This window comes from Pseudopodoces humilis, chromosome 2 (assembly GCF_049639895.1).
Source record: "Pseudopodoces humilis isolate 2021_Gansu_Grassland_sample_001 chromosome 2, ASM4963989v1, whole genome shotgun sequence".
NCBI lineage: Eukaryota > Metazoa > Chordata > Aves > Passeriformes > Paridae > Pseudopodoces > Pseudopodoces humilis.
Window position 1 is genome coordinate 100,421,096 of NC_142201.1, and position 20,413 is coordinate 100,441,508.

The 20,413-nt window shown below is 33.2% G+C and overlaps 1 protein-coding gene across 1 annotated transcript in view; it reads left to right on the forward strand.

Annotated features, from left to right (window-relative positions):
* The window catches only part of NCAM2 (neural cell adhesion molecule 2), a 291,248-nt gene that overhangs the window by 198,366 nt on the left and 72,469 nt on the right, over positions 1 to 20,413 (forward strand). Inside the window, exons 10-12 of the mRNA XM_005524057.3 lie at positions 9,548 to 9,735; positions 10,415 to 10,511; positions 18,797 to 18,970. Of these exons, the coding sequence (XP_005524114.2) occupies positions 9,548 to 9,735; positions 10,415 to 10,511; positions 18,797 to 18,970 (459 nt within the window). The remainder of the gene's footprint in view (positions 1 to 9,547; positions 9,736 to 10,414; positions 10,512 to 18,796; positions 18,971 to 20,413) is intronic.

Consider the following 20,413-nt stretch of genomic DNA (forward strand, 5'->3'; position numbering starts at 1 on the left):
ACCCTAGTGAACTATACCTTGATTTTACATAGAATATCAGGTGTCTCTCAAAGTTAGTTTTCCTATACAAACCTTAACATTTATATGTGGTATTTTTTTGTCTTTAAAAGTATAATACAGACCTGACTAAAAGAAAAATTGTGATGAGAGAACACATTAGGTCTTGGATTTCACAAAGTTTTCACTACATAATTAGCAATGAAGAAAAATCTTAATTTTTACATATTCAGTGTGCTGGATCATCTTTCACCACAGTGAAAGTGTGCCTTAGTTAGGGTTCCCCAGCATCATTACTAAGCTTTAAACAAGCCAGTAATGCACAACGTTTATGATCTTTGAAAGACTCTTTATGTGCCCTTACAGTTTTCCCTCTGTTGTGTACAAAATGTCATTAACCTGTCAGAAGCTTTCACAGCCATCACTTAATTTTCTCCTCCCAGGTGCACTCATTATGTAAGATGCTACTGTTTCTGACTGCTCTGTATCACCAGATGCAAATTTCTTTGGACAATACTCCTTTTACCAGAGAAAAGGAACTGAGCTATGTCATTTGGAAAACTCTGTTTTCCCATACACTATCCAGGAAGCATCCTGACTAAGAGACCTTTTTAGCTGGAATTACCAGTTTTCACATCACTATTTTAGTTAAACCTCTCAATTTCAATACTGATATTGCAGCAATTAGATATGCTGGATGGTCCAAAAATGCCTATTTCCTCACAGTATTCAAAGAGTAATGTTTTGAGATAGAATTATCTACAACAAATATATTACACTGAGTAACGTGGTATATTTTTGTAGGAGATCAGCCATGTGAATAGTTGATAAAAATGATTTCTTAGAAAGCAATTTCTAAAAAAATTTAAATTATTTATAGTGTCTTCCAGGAATATGAAGTTTTTCTTAATACTGCTTTTCATCCAAACATGATTTTTGTAGCTATATTCCTTATTAGTTAAGTATCAACTTTGAGTGGTGAAGAGAAAAATAATCAAGCAGCATGTGCAGTGTAGTCTTTACCTATAAAGAAAACTGTACAGTATTTGTTATACTGTTGTATTGCTTATCAATAACAGTCTTTTCCTTTGTGTTTTTTTTTCCCTGCCAAACCTCATTAGCTGCAGTATTGAACTTGGTTTCATGAATTGATTATTCTTTCTCTTTGTTGTGTGTTAGCTGTATTGCACTGCAGTTGAGGGGGATTCTTTGGATTCATGCAGTTTAATTTTATGTTTTTGTAAAAAATATTCAACATTACTTAAAAGTGAATTCAACATATTGAGCTACAAATTGTATTTATCTACAAGGAGGAAAGGTTTTCAATTGGTGAAAATGCTACTACTGTGTTCCAGACATCAAAAATGTTATCACAGGATCATAGAACAGTTTGGTTTGGAATCTTAAAGGTCATTCAGTTCCAACCCTTGTGGCATGGGCAGGGACAACTTCCGCTAGACTAGCACTAGGTTGCTCAGATGCCCTCCAAACTAGCCTTGAACTCTTCCATGGATGGATCATCCATCCACAACTTCTCTGGGAAACCTTGGTGTTGTGATAAATGCTGCAAAAGTTCCAGCTGCCTACTGCTATCATAAATCATGAAAAATTCAAAACCATTCATCATTTGGATTTGGTTTCTGTTAAAATCAGTGCAGAAACATCCCATCACTACTCACAGAATCACAGAAAGGTTGGAATTAGAAGACATTGCCTCTTTCCTGTCACTGGACACCACCAAAGAAACCTGACTGTTCTCTTTACAGCTTCCCTTCATCCATTAGTCATGAGGACCCAGCTCTATCCTGTCTATCACAGCCAGAAAACAACACTAATCATATGTTTATATAGAATTACAATACAATCATATGGCCCAGGAAAGAAACAAATTACAGAAAAAACAATCAAGAGAAACAAAATATTGAACTAGTATAGAAAAAAATCCATTTTTTTACCTAATAAAATACTATTGGCTTTAGTTACATTTATTCCTGTTAAATTTAGAGGTTAAAATGAGAAAGCAAAGGTGGAAAAGATCAACCTTTAATATAATAGAATAGGTGTGATAATTTTGACATATTATGAATGTTGTAAGATTTACTATTTTCCTTCTTTGCACTTGTGAACTTGCACAAAAGGAAGTTTAGTATGCCCTTGCAGTGACTTCAAGGGGATAAGGAAGTTGAATTCTCTCCAAAATATGCAGTTTTTCACATAAAGACACTTTCCAAATCCATTTCACCAAACCTTCCATAGTGAAGCAGAGTTGAATGCATTCATTGTCTTTTTCTGATATTACAAAAGTGTAGTAAAATGTAGAAATTATTCATCTTTATAATAAATCTACCTATTATTTAGCCCAAAAGTCTGTAAAATACTTTGAAACAAAAATTCCATCTGAAAAACGTGCTTAAATATATGTTAATGATTTGTTAAACATGATATTCATATTAGAAATTTGTCATAATTTTTTACCAGACAGAGCTTTCTACTACATGTTTTGATTAACTTTGCAATCAATTTGCTATCATTTAGAATAGATTTTTAATAATGTTAGCTACTTTTCTCTTAATAGAAGGATACAATTTTGAAATAATAAAATAATTTGGATTTTATTTTGTTTTCCTTCTAATAATTTAGTTATTAATGGTATATATGCCTCAACAACTTTTTTTCCTGTCATTAATTTTCACATTCACAATTGTGAAAAGGTGGACAAAAAAGAAAAAAAACAAGAAAGAATTTACTGATACTTCCTTGAGCATGGTTCTACATTGTGAGCTGGTCTTAAAGGCCAAAAAATTTAAATATTTACATTGATAATTAATAGGATAAATTTTAAATGGTTTCACAAGTATTTTCATACTATATAAAATGTAATTTATATTATTCAGTGATGACCTGTCAATGAAAAAATGGCTTTGTGGCCTTTTCCCTTTGTAAACCTGCAAGACAGATGCATCAAAGCAGAATCAAGGCATCTGAGTATAATGAAGAAAATAAGCAGATGAAATGATTGGTGTGGTGCTGAAATTTGAGACTTGAACAAAGCAAGTTTTTAGAGATTTTATTTGTTGCTTTCTGGACAATTTTTTGTGCAATGTGCTTTCTGTGTAAAAATTAAATAGATGAAAAGGCTAAGAGTCCTTGCTCCATACAGCAACTATCATGGACTGGGAATGTATGAGAGAGAGAGACAGACATTGAGACATTAGGGAATGGAGGGATGATATCAATAAGGAAGCATGTTGTGGAGGTAAGGGTGACAGGTAGGAAAAGAAAAAGGATCTTCTTCTGAAAATGTGACATATAAGACAGGAAGAAAGATGAGCATAGGATCTTGGTTTGAGAAAAACATTCCAGTTTTTCACTTCTGCCTATAAGACAATTATGTAATTTAATATTTGATGAAGTCAGGCCATAGTAAATTATTCCAGTAATTCTGGAATGATGTAACAATTGAAATTTTGGTACCAATTGACACTGTTTGAGAATGATGTGTTAACAATTGGCAGCACCTGATAATTTTACTACTAAAATGAAAATTGCTGCTAGTGTGATGGATCTGTAGGAGGAGTCTTCCTGTCCTAGATTGGATGACCAGTGTTGGTGATTTACAGGCAAACAAAATGATTAATAGACATATGCAAACAGTTTATTTTATACATCACTAGTGACAGACTTTGCTTATTTTACCTAGCTATGTTTTCTTTATAATTTCGTCTCCTAATTTAAACTAGTTTACGTAATTTTAGAGAGATGTATCAATTCAAAGCAGACATTTCTGTGGAATTAAAATTCTTGGGGCTTTAGTTTGGCTTTTGTGTTTGATTTTTTTTTTTTAAGTAAAAACAAATACAATTCTTTAGTGTGAAGTGAAATTCAAAGAAAAACAGGTACACTGATTTTCTACAACTCTGGCAGCACTAAGCACCTGAGCCATACATGCATTCATTGCCCACCATTATTTAATGTGCAATTATCAAAATGCTTTACATCTAGCAGAAAGTATCTTATGGAAATAGAGCAATTGATATGGTGTTTAAATATTAAAAATAATATCCTAGTCAACATTTCCAGGAACTAGAACTGCTTGACAGTAGGAGGGGGCTCTTACTCTTCCTAAAGGTAGAATAAGTCAATAGTGCGTCATACTATTGAATATCAGTGTCATATTGCAATGAATTTTTAGAGGAACCACAAAAATGGGGCAGGGGAAAGGAAGTCTTACAGGAAGTGTGGTGTTCTTTACACTTGCTTTGAAAGAAACATACACCTCTCAAAACTTATGAAATCATGGGTTGGATTCCAGAAAAAAAGACCCCTCTGGTTTTACCTAATAATAATGGCAAGTTAAAACCAGTATATGATGAGTTTCATTTACTTTTGTGGGTCTTGGATGCTTTTCCTTACAGCCATGATTGTGATAGTAGTAGTAAGGTGAAAGTTAGTAATCCTGAAATTATCCAATTCCTGTCTTCCTATTAAGAATGATTATAGATTAAAATATAGTCACCTAACCACATTTTTGAAGTCATTCTAATATTATTTCTTCTTGCAAATGAATATGTGACAGTTATTGTACTTGTCTGTGGAGGTTCTTCTACTTTGTATCCAAGGAAGAGCTGTTAATTTTAAAATATTAACTATTGAAAAAGGTATGAGGGAGAAAATACAAGAGAAAGATAGATGGCTGTTAACTAAATTGTGGCAGTTACAAAAAATAGAGGCACTTTTACAGGATCGATGGCAAGGACAGTACTAGATTTGCTGGAGCATGTGGTTAATTAAAGTCCTCGATGACGGGAAACTTATGCCAACATTAATCATTTTAGAGCAAGGCTTCCAATAATATACTGTAGGAAATGTCCCAGAGTCTCAGACCTGACAATCTGTCACATACTTTTATTATACATTCCAGGGGAACAGATAGCCAAAAGTTTGAAAACCTATGTTCTTAAATTAAGAAGTGCAAATCTGATTCTGCAGACCAATTTTCCATTATAGTTGTCTGGACACATGTACTGAATCAGGAAATTTGCTGTATCTAATTTTGTGTATGACACCAAACATACACCAGAGCTGGATCTTTGTCGTCCTTAATTTAATTCCTTTCTGGACAAGGCAGGTGATGTATTAGTCTGTTCTTGAATTGCTGTTCCTGGACATTATAACTAACAAGGATATCTAAATGCTAGAGACAGCTTTCAGGTCAGAGTTTGTTTCTCTTTAATAATCTTCTACATAGGTTATCCAGAACAAATTCTAATTGGAGTGCCGACCTGTCGGTTTCTTTCTTGCTTGGGAAAATGATCAGCTTGAGTTTAGCTGATGCTGGTGCCATAATATTAACTTCTCTGAAATGCCCATCTAAATTTATAATTTCTTACAGAATCCTACACCCATAGAATAGTTTGGTTTCATTTTATATCTTTGTGATATAGTCTTTGTTCCTTCAAGGCATCTTTTTCATTTGGATTGCCTTATCTCTCCAGAATAATATTCCATCTTTCATAGTTGAGCCTTAAAACCTTATGAACTTTATCACATCCTGGGCTGCATCCAAAGACCCATGGCCAGCAGGCTGAGAGAAGTGATTCCAGCTCTCTACCTACCTTTTGTGAGACTTCCACCTGCAGTGCTGCATCCAGCTCTGGGACACCAAATACAAAAAGGTCATGGATTTGCTGGAGCAGGTCCAGGTGAGGGCTGTGAAGGTGATCAGAGTGCTGGAGCAGCTCAGCTATGGGAACAGCCTGAGCAAGTTGATGTTGATAAGCCTGGAGAAGAGAAGGCTCCAATGACACATTTGCAGCATTTCCGTGTGCAAAGGGGGCTTAAAAGAGAGAATTTTATCTGTAGTGATAACATAAGGACAATGGTTTTCAACTGAAACAGAGTTATTCGAAATTAGACTTTAGGAAGAAATTTTGTTGTTGTTGTTGTAAGGGAGATGAGATCCTGCCCAGAGAAGTTGTAGCTGCCTCGTCCCTGGAAGTGTTCAGTGCCAGGCTGGATGGGGCTCTGAGCAACCTGGTCTAGCTGGAAGTGTCCTTACGCATGGCGGGGGATTTGAACTGGTTAATCTTTAAGGTCCTTTCAAACCTGAGCTATTCTCTGACATTGTGTGCATCTATTAAATTATATCAATTTTGTCATTTTTTTTTAAGTTTTGTGAGTTTTTATTTATTTTTTTTTTCAGAAAAGAGTTAAAAGTTCAGATATAAGAAATACTCTCAGGGTTGATTTTTTTTAACAGTGTATTCAAGCTCCTACTTCTAATTATCTGTTTAGAACTCAAGTAAGTCATCTTAACATTTTACTTTATGTAAAAAAGCTTAAAAGGAACACTTCATTTGCACCCTGGATTGAATTTTGTCAGGTGTAAATTAATTCTCATTTACATAGAAACTAAGCAGAGCACATTATTATTTTTAATTATTCTAATTTTCTAACTGATTTTCATTCAATCTTTTATTTTTTTAAACAATACATATATTGCATTTAAAGATTCTTTCATAGGACTACCTTCTCATATCTACTTGGTTTTACTTCATTTTCAATTGATAGAACTTTTTGATAAATATTCTGGTTATTATTGTAATTTTTTATTTTATCAGGCTTTGTAGACATATAAAATAGTCAGACATATTTCAAAGACTTGGCTTTAAGGTTTGTTATTTTTCCTGATTGTTTTATATTAAGCATAATGTGTGTTTATGTTTGATAAATACTAATTCTGTAACCGTTTAAGCATACTAAACAGCAGTAAGTGATGAAGACCATACAAGAAAAAATAAGTTCTCTTTATAAACAAATGATTCCTTTCCAACTCAATTTTTTAGTTTCATAGGAAATGTAAAATATCTTTTATCTATACTGTAAAATGAAAATTATTTCCAGAATTATATTCTTTTTGTAAGACATCAAGCATCTTAATCTGTTCCTGACTAGGAAATCAAAAATCATTTGTTTTAAGATTATTTCTCTGAATCGAGTCATTAGCACAGTCCTCTTCTTTTTGTATATTGGAGCTCTTGACTGGGGAAATGGCTGCAAAGCCTTTTTACACAGGCTTTTTTGAGAGGGAAATTACAAAGCTCTTTTTTGAGGGGAATGCTTTACAATTGTGAGTTTTTTATTTTGCGATATATCTTGATTTGACAGACTTTTACTCCTATTTTTGGTTGATTGTGTTTATGAATGTTTAATACCTGCAGCTTTGTACAGATGGCAGTCCATAACTCACTTATTCTTTTAAAATATCAACAGATACTATGGGCAACCAAAATCTACCTTTAGAAGAGAGAGAAGTCTGAATTGGAAGTCCCTATTCTCTTAAATGCTTTTATCTGCAGTATAGAAGTGTACACTACTTTCTCAGTTGTAAGTCTTAAAATAGGATATGAGTTTGCCACATGTGTATTGAGCATCTAACCACAAAACTTTATCTAGGAAGGAGGATTTCTCAGATCCAGAGTATCTTTTAATGCTGAACATTCATGCCTAGTGTTCATTAATGTAGTAAACTTATTGTGAGAATTGCACATTGGAACTCAGTGCTTACACAAAATCTGTGAAATAACCACACTTGGAACTTTGCAAAGTCTAATGAGATTTCCAATTTATTTGTTGAACATGCTATTCATCCATCTATTGAACATCCAGAAATACATTTGTACAGTTTTCTTACCAGTGATTCCCACCACAAGCTTCATTCCTGGAGGAAAAGCAAGGCTCTGTGCCTTGCTATTCTGAGATTGTTGACCATAGCTAACCATAAAACATGCTTATGCAGTTTTCTTTTTTCTTAATATTCTCCACTAGTGTGAGATGTCACACTCTGAGGAGTCTTTGATAGTCTGTTCTTTGTATTAAACAGTTTAGCTGCTGAAATATGGGGTATTTAAAGGTCTGTGAAAATCAAGATCACTAGAATTACTTATTAAAACTCTTGGAGCAGAAAGATGAGCTCCTGTGTCTCGTAAATAAATTCATAGCCAGGCAAGCTTTACTTATTTGGATGAAAATGCTTGTTTTTCTACAAAAATAAGGGCTGAACAATTATTAAAGGAGATGCTGCTGGCCTTGAGCAATATAGCAGCTTTGATCTGTGTTTTAAAACTTCTATTGATAACAGTTCTTTTTGCTCAAAGTCTGTATATCTGTATGCAGCAGCAGCATATGTCATCAAAAAGTTATGCTTTTTGACAGAGGCAAAGAGGAAAAAGTTGAAAATATGCACTTCGGGGGAAAAAAAAAAAAAGAAAGAAGAAAAAAAACACCTAGATGTTTTTAACCATTCCTGAAGCTAAATTTTACTTCATACTTCATACTAAAGATGCTCAGTTCTGGTCTTTGATAGACCTATTAGGAATTTTCTTGCCTAAAACTAAGCTATAGGTAAGAGGACTAGAACAGATTTTCCAGAGACACATATGGAAAGATTTAGGATCTATTTATCAAAACAAATATATACATATATCTATCTTAGCTATTAAAACAACAACAGCTGCAACTGATAGTTCTCTTTTGGAATTAAAGCCCTAAGGGAGTTTCCTTGACTAAAGAATCTTTTTTAATACCTTTAAAAAACAGTAGCGATGAAATTAGGAAGTAACACAAATCAATATTTGATAAAAAAAACCCCACTATTCACCCAAGAGATAAGAAGAAAAGGGAAAAGACTACTCCCTCTCATTCTATAGAGCTCCCTAAACTTCCTGCTCTCCAGTGAAACAGTGAGTAGAAGGGATAAGTCTTGTCACTTAGTAGCACTGCAGTATGAAAATCACAGTTACTTTGCAAACCAGCGATTTCCTCTGTGTCAGATTCATTGTTTGGTATATGTTTAATGCAGCCAATTCTTACAAGCCAGTCAGATGTGTAAGAAAAACATATAATCTTTTTCCTTGTCTGTAGCTGGATAATTTCATAAGAAACTGATATAAACATTGTCCTAAATAATGTAATCACAATATATTTTTTTGAAGTAGGTAGAATACATTGTAACATTTTTGGTATTATTTTGCTTTTTTTTAAGTTTTATTTCCACAAATAAACATTTCTCTTTAGAAAGATTTCATAAAGTATAATAAAGTTCCAGTCAGAAATGGGTGAAGCCATAGCACAAGAAAATTTGAGGAGTGAATGTAATTTCTCCATAGCAAAAGAATCAGGACATGAACGGACAATATATGTTTTTAGGTCACCTCCCTTTGTCATATGACAGTCTGGCTGAAGAGTTTGTCATCCTCAAGGGGAAACACTCATCCTCATTTCTGAGAGAGTCTTTCAAGGCCTGTGGTTGCCTAATATTAAATATATTTAACAGATATTCTCTTTCCCAAGAAGTTTGGCTGAAACTGTTTAGGAGAGGAGAAAGTTACCAAGACAAAAGCCTGAGAAATTCATGGCTGAATACTAACACTTCCATGTTCAGTGGTAAACTGACACAAAAAATCAATTGAAATTTCTCAGTGAACATGAAAACTTGGATATGAGTGTACAGCTTGTTTTACTAAACTGGTTAATAAACTTCCTTTTCCAGTTGCTCCAACATTCGTGTCAAATCAAACCATGTATTACTCTTGGGAAGGCAATCCCATCAATATAAGCTGTGAAGTACTAGCAAATCCGTCTGCCTCAGTTCAGTGGAAAAGAGGAAAATTAGTTTTACCTGTAAAAAATACAACTCATTTGAAGACCTACAGTACAGGAAGAAAGCTGATTCTAGAGGTAAGACTGCAAATGGAAATCAGTGTGGTGGTGGAACATAATTCTGTCCTCAGTTTGGCAGCACTGCAAGTACTGTAGAGGGTATTTAAGGCTAAAACCTACAATTTTATAAGTAACACTCCTTAAAAAGGAACAAAACAATAAATACTTATATATGGACTGATCTATTTACACATTTCTTATGAATAGGCAAAAAATAAACCTTATTTGAATGGCTTATGCTCAGTTTTCCAACCACACACTACAAAAATATACTTTAGATAATTCTTAGAATTAAAAAAAGAAATCCAGAAATAGATATAAAACTAAACTATCAAGCTAAGACTGAAAATTAATGTGACTTCCTGGTAGGCGCTTGATATCTACAAAATGTTTATTAGTTTTTGTTTTTTGTTGTTTTTTTTTAATTCTTGTTTAAAAGTGAAATTTTAAAGATGAACAGTTACTATTTTCCATTATCAGAGAATTAAATTAATGAGATTTAAATGTTTCATTTGAAGTTGAGAAGGGGGAGTCAAACATGAAAAACATATATTTAGGTCTATATTTGGAGAATATACTAGATATGTTGAAGAACACATCTGCGTATTGGTTAAGGAGAACATACTTGAATTTCTGATTTAAAAATAAAATATATTTAATTAGCAACTAATATTTACAAAGTATGTTTATTTTAAAGATTGCTCCCACATCCGACAGTGATTTTGGACGGTATAATTGTACAGCCACAAACAGAATAGGAACAAGACATCAGGAGTATACACTTGGTCAAGCTGGTAAGTTAAAATTTTGTTTCCTTTTCTTTAAATATTTTTTCGTACTTTAATCAACATGAAGTTCAGACACACAATCCTCTGTTTATTTCATTCCATGGACTGTTTGCAGATAATTTTATTGTCTAAGAGCTGAGCTGCAATATAAAGTAAAATAAACCAGTTCCCTCAGAATATGAATCTTCTTTTGATTTAATTTTAAAGCTTTCTGAAGCTTGAAGAAAATTAGTTTAACCTTTTTTCCTTTGCTCTTACTATATCCTACATTTATAACAATGTATTTTTATTACTTCAGCAGAGACACATATGGTTTGCAGTCAGTAAAAGTAAGAAGGAATTAGAAAATTCTTTTTTTCCTTTTTCTCCCTCCTTATTTTCTTGTAAAAGCAACAATGACAAAAGATTGAAATACTTCAGCAAAGAATTTCTATCTCCATTTGCACTTTTAATTATAAAGAAAGCAGAATTTGACTGGAGTGCTAGATTGAAATAATTTAAGCTCTGAGATATTCTACATCCTATTGTTACAGAATGTCTGAATATTTTTATGTCCTTCTGTTGTTGTTCAGGCAAATAGAAAAATCTGTTTGTTCTTGGGCAGAAATAACTATTAACTGAAACTAAATGAGTTTCTTAGCAGTGCTTGCAATTACATTTTCTTATGGAATGGACTAACGCTATTTATAAAAACATATTTTTTTTTTCTCTAGTTCTTCTTCCTTTTTAATTTTTTCTTTAAATTTTATTTTTATATAAGAAAAAAAAAAAAAACAAAAAAAAACCACTTTAGACTCCTACCAGGAAGAGTTTTAGTGGGGAGCATTCCTGAAGCATGCACATCCAGTCACATGGAAACTCTGACCTGGCCTGCCGCTATTATTTATTTTTGCTCCATTGGGCAATTATTTTCTTTTAGTGTCTCAGGAATTATAAAACTTCATTATTTATTAATAGTCTTCTTAGACTTTGTACACAATTTTGAAAGTTTTTCCCATTATCTCTGTAGGATACTAGCACACCTTCCTATTATAATATACCTTTTGGTTTTGAAGAACTGTGAAAAGTGCTGAGCTTCCTAAAATAGGAAAATGTGGGGTTCAAATTTCTGTGAAATGCAATTCTACATCCATTACCCTTCATTTTTCAACTTTTTTGGGGTGTTAGCTGTGGTGTGATCTTACCTTCCTTTGACAGCTATGTTTGACTACCAAGAAAGCTTTTCTGGAAGCCATGAACATAAGTAACAGGAAAGGAAAGAAAACCCCTGCTTGCATCCCTCTGGTGTCTTACCTCTCTGGAGAGAAAATGATGAGAAAATATTGTGGTTGCCACTGTATGCTTTTTTTCATAATTGTGTATACACTTGGCAGAGCATTTCAACAGATATTCTCCAGAATGGTTTTGTTTGTTTCTTAGTTTTGCAGAACAACATCTCATCACAATGCATGATACTACAGGATGATTGTTTTAGCTATGTATATATCCCCTGGTTTCATAATTTATTTAATAATCAATTTTAATAAAGAATATTAGCATTGAAAAGTTAATAGAAAAAGCACATAATATTTTGTCATTTTATTTCAGGAAATTCACACATGAGCTCCCCTGGAAATGCAAGGAAAAACAAATAACAAGCTATAATACTTTCTTTTTGCTTTTTAATACAACTACATCAGAAATGGCACCGATGCCAGTTTTTTAAACATATTAATATTCTCTACTTCTGCAATGTTTTGCTTATCTTTTTTTCAGGCAATTCATCAGAAAGCTAGATGAACACTTAAAAATATGTATTTTAGTTATAATAAGGGGAATGAGAATAAAGAGAGCTATGGGAAGAGAGCATGTAAAGCATTAACTATATGGGTATATTCTAGTTAATTATATTAAATGCAGAAAATAGGGGAAAAAAAAACAAAACAGGATGTTTAGTAATGATAATGAATAGGGCTGGAAAAACTGGATTTGGCATGTCACTGTGCACTACTATGCACTACCTGCTATGCACTACTTACAGTAGTGTAATGCCTAATACTCAGTATCCTGGAAGATTGGTATTTGCTCTAAATAGACTTTGTTTTTGGAATAAAACCCCAAATGTGTAATTCATCTTTACAAGTTTTGCACTTAAACTGGCATCAGCTGGAAATGAAAAATGATCAGGGACACAGAGGATAAAACCACTATAATAATTACAGGTATAAGATGTCAAATGCAGCTTTCTCCCTAGTTTTATTACCTTGGTTGCTTCACTTTGGTTGATTAGGAAGGCCTAATGATTGATATTTTCCATATTAAAGGCTATAATTTGATTTAATGTATTTCAATGCAGCCTGCTTTGCCTCCTGGCTTTGATTTTAAATATAAATTCTGGGGCATAGAATGTTTTTACAAAGACTCTGTCAGGGAAAAATAAATACAATTCCTATCTCGGAAACAGTATTAAGTAAAGTATACAGCTAGGGTAAATTTGATCACAAATGATCATTTTACTGAATAGTTTTTTTCCTTAAATTCTTCAGGAATTACTTGTTCCTTCATGGTTTGTTCCATTTTCTGCTTCGCTGGATTTCAGCACAATCAAACTACATTTTGTTGTATTAATTTACTGCTACTTAGAAAGTTATACTGTCAAAATTCCATTATCTTTATTTGAGTTGCCTTCCTTAAGAAATTAGACTTACTGCTGATTTAAAAAAGGAATATTTCTTTCAGAATTGATATGCAATTTACAGCCATGTTTGTATGACAAAAAAACCATAACTGTTCACTCAGATTATACAGAGCTACTCAATCAGACTGAATTCTGTTTAAACCTTTCAAAACAACTGAAAAGCTGTAGAGTATGTGAAGTTTCATTCTGGAATGAAATCTGCTTAGAAACTTCAGAGTTCTGTTGAAAGCTGAATCAGATGTGCTCATGATGTGACTGCTGTGGTGATCAACTTTTAGAAATACCACATGGGCGCCCTCCTTTTTCCTTTCCTGAGCTTTTAAAACGTTATGTGACATACAGAATGTGAAAAGAGCCATAGTCACTTGTTTCCACTTCAAGTTAGATGCTTCATGTCAGCACAACAGCCACAACTTTTATTTTAGAACTTAACTTACGGTCTGGTTTTAATCTGAGTCAGGCTTAAATTTTGGCAAGCCAGGTCAGCTTGGCAGGTTGCCCCAATGGCTCTCAGAGCCTGAGGTGAGCACAGATATTCCTGGATTTGTCCAAATCTAGTTTATGCATAGTTTATGTGAAATATCACTATTCAGGGAGCCAGTATGAACTAGAAAAGCATTCTTCTGTTTTGTCGAGGTCTCAGTATAATTATTTTAAATGTCTGGTGTAGGTAAATAGAAAGTCACATGGCCATCAGTAGTTTAGGACTATATTATTGGAATAGGTAATTTAATATCTTAAAATGGTAAACTTTAAGGCTGTGATACAGAACTTAATGAGAATTTTGAAAGTTTCTCTTTTTTTAAATATTAAAGTAGATTTTCTGCATAGCTGGATGTATAGCTGGGCTGAATCTTGAGCCCTAAAAAGTCAACTGTGATTCACCTCTACGGATCTCAAAACCTTGCTCTTCCTAGACTTTCCTTTCCCCTTCTTCCTTGTATTCTCGGATGGCATAGGGTTTAAAAGTCCAGCTTTGGGCAGGAACACTTTTCACTAGACCAGGGTGATCAGTGTCCTGCCCAACCTGGCCTTGAGCACTTCCAGTGGTGGGGCATCCACAGCTTCTCTGAGCAAATGAGAGATGCTACATCTGCTACAGCTGTATGATTTGTCTTTTTCCTTTCTATAGGAATACTACAGGGAATTAAAAAACAAAAAGTCAGTGATGTCATTTGATACTCAGAACTCCTTTATTGAATTAGATATTCTTTAAGCATCCTGTGCACACAGAAAGTCAGTGAAGATGGAAATTTATGACAACAAAAGCTAATGAAGACATGGGAAAGACCATAACTGAGCTTCACAGAAAATGCACCCTGTAACCTGTTTTATGGAATACAGTCATACTCAAAATATGAAAAGGCTGATTGACAACTGAAAAAAACTACAAAATCAAATTTAGAAATTTACTAGTCTATAGTTTTGATGCTGGCACTTTGCTGATGGTTAATAAATGTTCCTTTATTCACCAGTATTTGCATTTCCATGCAGGTAAAAGAAAATCAAAGTAGTAGGACTTAATTTTCCCCGAAGAATAGTATAATGAAAAAAGAAAATCATATTCTGCCAAAAGCCCATTTGTCTCTGCAAAAATATGGGCAGAACTAAAATCTAGCTTGCTGTTCTAAAACTTGCCATCGTCATAATAGCAGTGTCACCTAAAGGATTTTTATTAAAAAGTGAACCAAACAGCAACATGTTTTCAATTAGCATAGATATGAAATTATCAACATGGCAGCAGTGTTTTGCTTTGTGTGCATGTGTCTTATTTTAATTTATTATTTATGTAATTTTTTTCTAGCTGTTGTCTTGTTTACTAACTGAATGCTTATTTTTCCAGAACTCTCAGAGATTTGGCAGAGTAAATATATGTAGATCTAATATTGATGGGTTTTTTCCATTATAAGGACGTACAAGCACAAGCGACTTCATAGAGATTTTTGACTCCAGAAATCTAGTCCCCAGCCTCATCTCTTTCCTTGCCAAGGTCCTGGTGCTACTTAGATTCAGCATTTAGGCATAGTTATTTTTAGTCAATATATATGCCAGATGTACAGAGAGAGGAAAAGCTGGAGAAGTGGAAAAAAAAAAAAGCTGGAGTAGGAACATACTGACAGGAGACAAGAGCTGACTGGAAGATCAATCTCAGAGCCCACTACCCACTCTCACAGAATCACTTCCATTTCTGTTTATACCAGGACTGCTGAAGTCTGAGAGGGAGTTATTTTCTTCCATAAATCTATCCAAAAAATATCTTGAAAAGAAAATCCCCAGTGATAAAAAGAGGTCATTTATTGAACAAGTTTGGTCATAATTATAAAGACTTTACACATCAGTGGAGACAAATATGAACTCATAATTCTGCATGTACTTCTCTATCAGTGATACTGTTTTTAGAACCAAACCAATGTCAAATGGAATTGACAAAATGTCTGACTTGTTAGGACTTTCTATTTCTTTAATTTAAAGGCTGAATTTGTGATGAATTATCCCTTGTTTTGACAGCAGTACAGTGATAAAAAAAAAGATAGCAATGGAAGTTCAAAGAAAGTATTTTGGAATCTTTGCTATTACTAAGTGATCTTTAAATCATAGAAAGTAAATCCCTTCCTTTTTCTACTACTTAGTCCTTCAATTTGTATCTAAAATAGTATATGAATTAGTGATCATTGCCTGTAGCTAACATCCTCTAAGATTGATTTTGTTGGTTTTAGAAGGAAAAAGAACAAGAAAAATGCACAGCTCTATTCTTCCAGGAAGAGATTTTGGAGTACAAAACATTGCAAATTATTCTTCACTCCTGCTAAACATTGATCCAAAAGGCTTGCAATTCTAACATGAAAATCACAGCAATGCTCCAAGTAATTGCAGCTGACAGGGGACAGCTCAAATGCAGGAATGCTTAACTGGATCAGGACCAGAAGGCTGTATATCTCACATGATCAAATTCATACTCATTAGAAAACTACAGAATTAGATTCAGTTCATTATGTTGTTATTGATCTTCTTCGGGGAAAAAAAAGTTACAGATCTACCTAGTTGGAAATAGATAGTAGGTATTTTATTGTGTCTTGATGGTATTACTAGTATTTGGTTTTGGTTTTCACCAGGAATGTGCCTTCTGCCATATTGTCTTCAGGTTATTCACTCTCTTCCTTAGAACTGATATAGTTCAACTTTGGAAACTGCATAAAACTTACCTGTACCAGTGGTTGGCTTGGAATGTGAGATGCATGTTTAAAATAGTATTGTGGATGTATTTTACTTCAGTGAGTTCTAAACATATTGTGTTGTGCTAGTTACACAACATATCATACCGGGTTTTCAAAGGAGCTTCATTTCATGCTTATTATCAACAGGAATCATATCTTCCCCTGGCAGAAATTATACTGCTACTGCAGTAGCAAACATAAGGTTCTACCTGAAGGATTTCATCTTCCCTGAGTCATGCTTATTATAGTTAACCACACACAAGATAGAGAGGTCTCCTTAATATTTGGAAAGTCAAGAACAATGTGGATATGTAAATAACACATTTTTGTTTCATACCATAGACCAAATAATTGTATTGATGCAGACAGAAGCACTAGGGAATTTCCTTATTAAAATATTATCCAAAAACTAACATAAAAATAGTATGAATGAAATTAGATATTCCTTTATCCCCTGCTTTTGTTTGGTTTATTTTGAACACTTTTAACAAGAGAAAAAGAATTTTCAGAAGCTTAGATGCTATTTTTAATACTGTAGATATCCATAGCAGCTTTATTTTTTTTTTAGCTCATTATCATTCTCTTTTGATTTTGGGATGAACACTGACTTAACAAGTAACTCATATAATTCATTCTTCTTCTGTGTGGTCACAGAAAAAGACAGTCCATATATTTTTTGAACATAATTTCTTTTTTCTAAATGCCCCCAACTTTTTGATCCCTTTAGAAAAAAACACAAAAGCCAGGTCTGTTTTTTCATGGATTCATAGCAGACTGGTTACATTTGGTAATGAAAATTTCTTGCAAAATCACTTATCCTGATGATTTTTTTCTGGAATAGCAAAGGATTTGAGTCCCTCAAGCTGGGACTTCAATTCTACTGAAATCTGTAATGTCATGGATTCATGTAGTTGTGTCTTTAAGTAAACGATATTACAGCTTTCTTATCCATATAAATAAAATCTGTGCTGGTTTTAACCAATAAACACGAAGTATTGGAGGTTTCAGGAGACCTGGAATCTGAAAAGCCAGTTGTAAGAGGTATTATAAGACATTTGCATAACACTCAAGTCTGACAACTGACAGAGATGTTCTTTAAAAAATTAAGTTTCTGATAATTTAGAGGTTATACAAATCAACCCCTTTACACCAGATTTGGCAGTGTCCTTTTCCTGAGAATTTGTGGCTGAGTGTGTCATTAAATCTGTTCTCTAATATTTTGTAGAATTTTTTTTTTTTCTCATTTTCATTCAAGTAACAATGCTGAGTGACACTCAGATTGATTCTTTTTATTCACAACTGTCTGACAGCCTTTGAATACAGACAATGTTTTATGTAAATGGTTCATTACCCACTAACCAAATTACAGGCTTTGGCTCAAATTCTGGCATGTCATTAAAAAAATATCTTTTATAACATGGAAACAAAAGCAATGTCAATTCTGGAATAAAGTATGCAAATAATTTCCAAGTGGATCAGAAAAGAAACTTTTAATGGTGTTTTAAAACCCTGGCATTCTGTCCACAGAATTAAAATTCTTCCTATAATTTTCAATATCACTTTTTATAATTATAACTCTTTTAAATGTGGGACAATTAGAAAAGCTAGTCTTTTGACTTCTATATGTTTAATGACAAATTGTAAAAATAATGTAATGTTTCTATTTTTAAAGATGTACTGACCCCAATGTTATTTTTTGCTTTTATTTCATATGTAGCATTTCAACACCTACAAACACGTGCTTTATTTTCATAGCTCTTTTCTACTTTGAAAGATATACTTTTGCTTTTGATTTCAGAGAAAATGTTTCTTTCAACCTAATTTGCAAATTAGTTTGTAAGATGAGCAGAGAATAAGAAACCTTCCATTAACATATTTTCTCAGTAGCTTGAAATCCATTCTTGGAAAAAAATAAAAAGAGATTCATGTTTTCAGCTGTGTTTCAGCATTCCATAAAATGGCCAAATTATTTATAAGGTAATTTATCATAAGCTTACTTAGAAGAATTTAGATTCTGAATTATCTAATTAGCTGTGTTTGTTTTGTTAAATTTGATATAAAGTTTGTTATTCTCTTTTACATAATTATAGAGTCAACAAGCTGATCTCTTACATATTTCTATGATGAAACTGGCTATTAAAAAAATCATATTATAAAAGAAAGGCAAAAATGGGAAATGTTTTTGCAGTAATTTAGCATACAAGAAAATGAATGTGGTTTTCTTACAGTTCTGTAGTAGAAAGACTAAGTTGTTTATCTAACACAAATATTATTGCACCATATTCAATATTATTTTTTTCTCCCTTGAAGACTCTAAGGAGACTTTTGTGGGTAGATTATCAGCTGCTTAGGTCTGTCTAGTTGCTGCTGATTTTTAAACTGTGCTTGTACTTTTTCAGATGTGCCATCAAATCCATACGGAGTACGAGTTTTTGAGCTGTCACAAACCACTGCCAAGGTTTCGTTCAATAAGCCAGATTCACATGGAGGTGTTCCCATTCACCACTACCAAGTGGATGTAAAAGAGGTGGCCTCAGAAACCTGGAAAATAGTTCGCTCCCATGGAGTTCAAAGTGAGTATACAAAAAGTGAATGGTGTATTTTAACTGAGAGGAATGTTCAAGGAAAATACTGTAAGTATATCTTAACTCTTTCCTTCTTTGTCTTAGTCCTGTAGCTGTATTGCTGTATTAGTGCAGACACCTCTATGCCAGCTAGAAATAGTTCTGCAACTTTGTAAAAGTCAACTGTTACTTTTCATTTTAAAAAATTTTACAATTATTTTCCATTTTTCATGTACAGCCAAAAGTCAGCTTTTGAACTTATATATTTCAAAGAGAGTAGAAATGACATTTCATTTGAGAATGTGCATTATGTATGCAGCTAAATTAATAATTTTAAGTAAGTTTTTATATAATATTTAATCCTGGACACTAATTCGGGATTTTGAGCTACTTAATAACTTTCTACATACCTGTTAATATTCTAGATACCTGTTTCAAAAGCATATTATGTTTGTTCAACTAGCATTAAATGCCCTCTAAAAGGGTAGTCACTTGCATGTCTCTTGGCAGAAAAGAGCATAAGCCTCCCCAAACAGACAAGATTTCTTTAGGCCCCTGATGGGTTGAGGAGTTCATTCAGAGTAATGTTAACCCTTGTATCCAAATTTGCATTTTAGTATTTTTAGTGCAAGTTAAGGCAGCCTCAACAGTCTTCTGAGTAATACTTCAGGAGGTAAATAGTTTTTCAGCTATCAGCAGAGTCATGGGAGACAAAAATTTAGCAAATCTAATGTATGTTCTCTCTTTCCCTTTCATATCTTGTAATCATACAAAAATTCTGTACTAAACTTAACATGTTCAAAATTACAGAATTATTTCAAAGAAATATATAATGAATATGTAGTTAACATGTATTCAAAAAACAGGTTTATAACTCCTTATGTTTTTCTTAGCTCAACACAGTAACTGTGTGTATAAATGTAATGTAAATCATAGTAACATTCATTTTTTCCAGTACAGCTTGAATTTCTTTCAATACTAGGAAATCTAAAGAAGAGTTGTCGGAGTCTGAGACACAGAGTGTGTGCCCTTGTTTCTGATACTTAGTTCTAAGATCCAGAAAAACACTGAATTTCATAGAACATGAAATTCATGAGCATGTTTTCATGGTGATACATGGCATACACTTTCTTCCAAATTATTAATTGAAATAGATTTTTAATCTGTCTTGCTTCTGAACCTTTGACCAGAACCAAAGAATTCTCTCTCAACTTTGCTTGAGTACTGTTAGAAGAATACTTGATAACTGATGGAATTGGTTTTGTAAAAGACCTGTTTAAAAACGACTGTTCAGGAATTATTTGTAATAGATATAAGATCTTTATGCTTTTTTCCAAAATCCAAAATACATAGGGTTTCCATGCTTCTGTGCTGCAACCTCTGTTTCTCCCCCTCTCTTGTAAGCAAGGGTAAAATATCTGTTTTCTTGTTCTGACAATGCAAAACCATCAA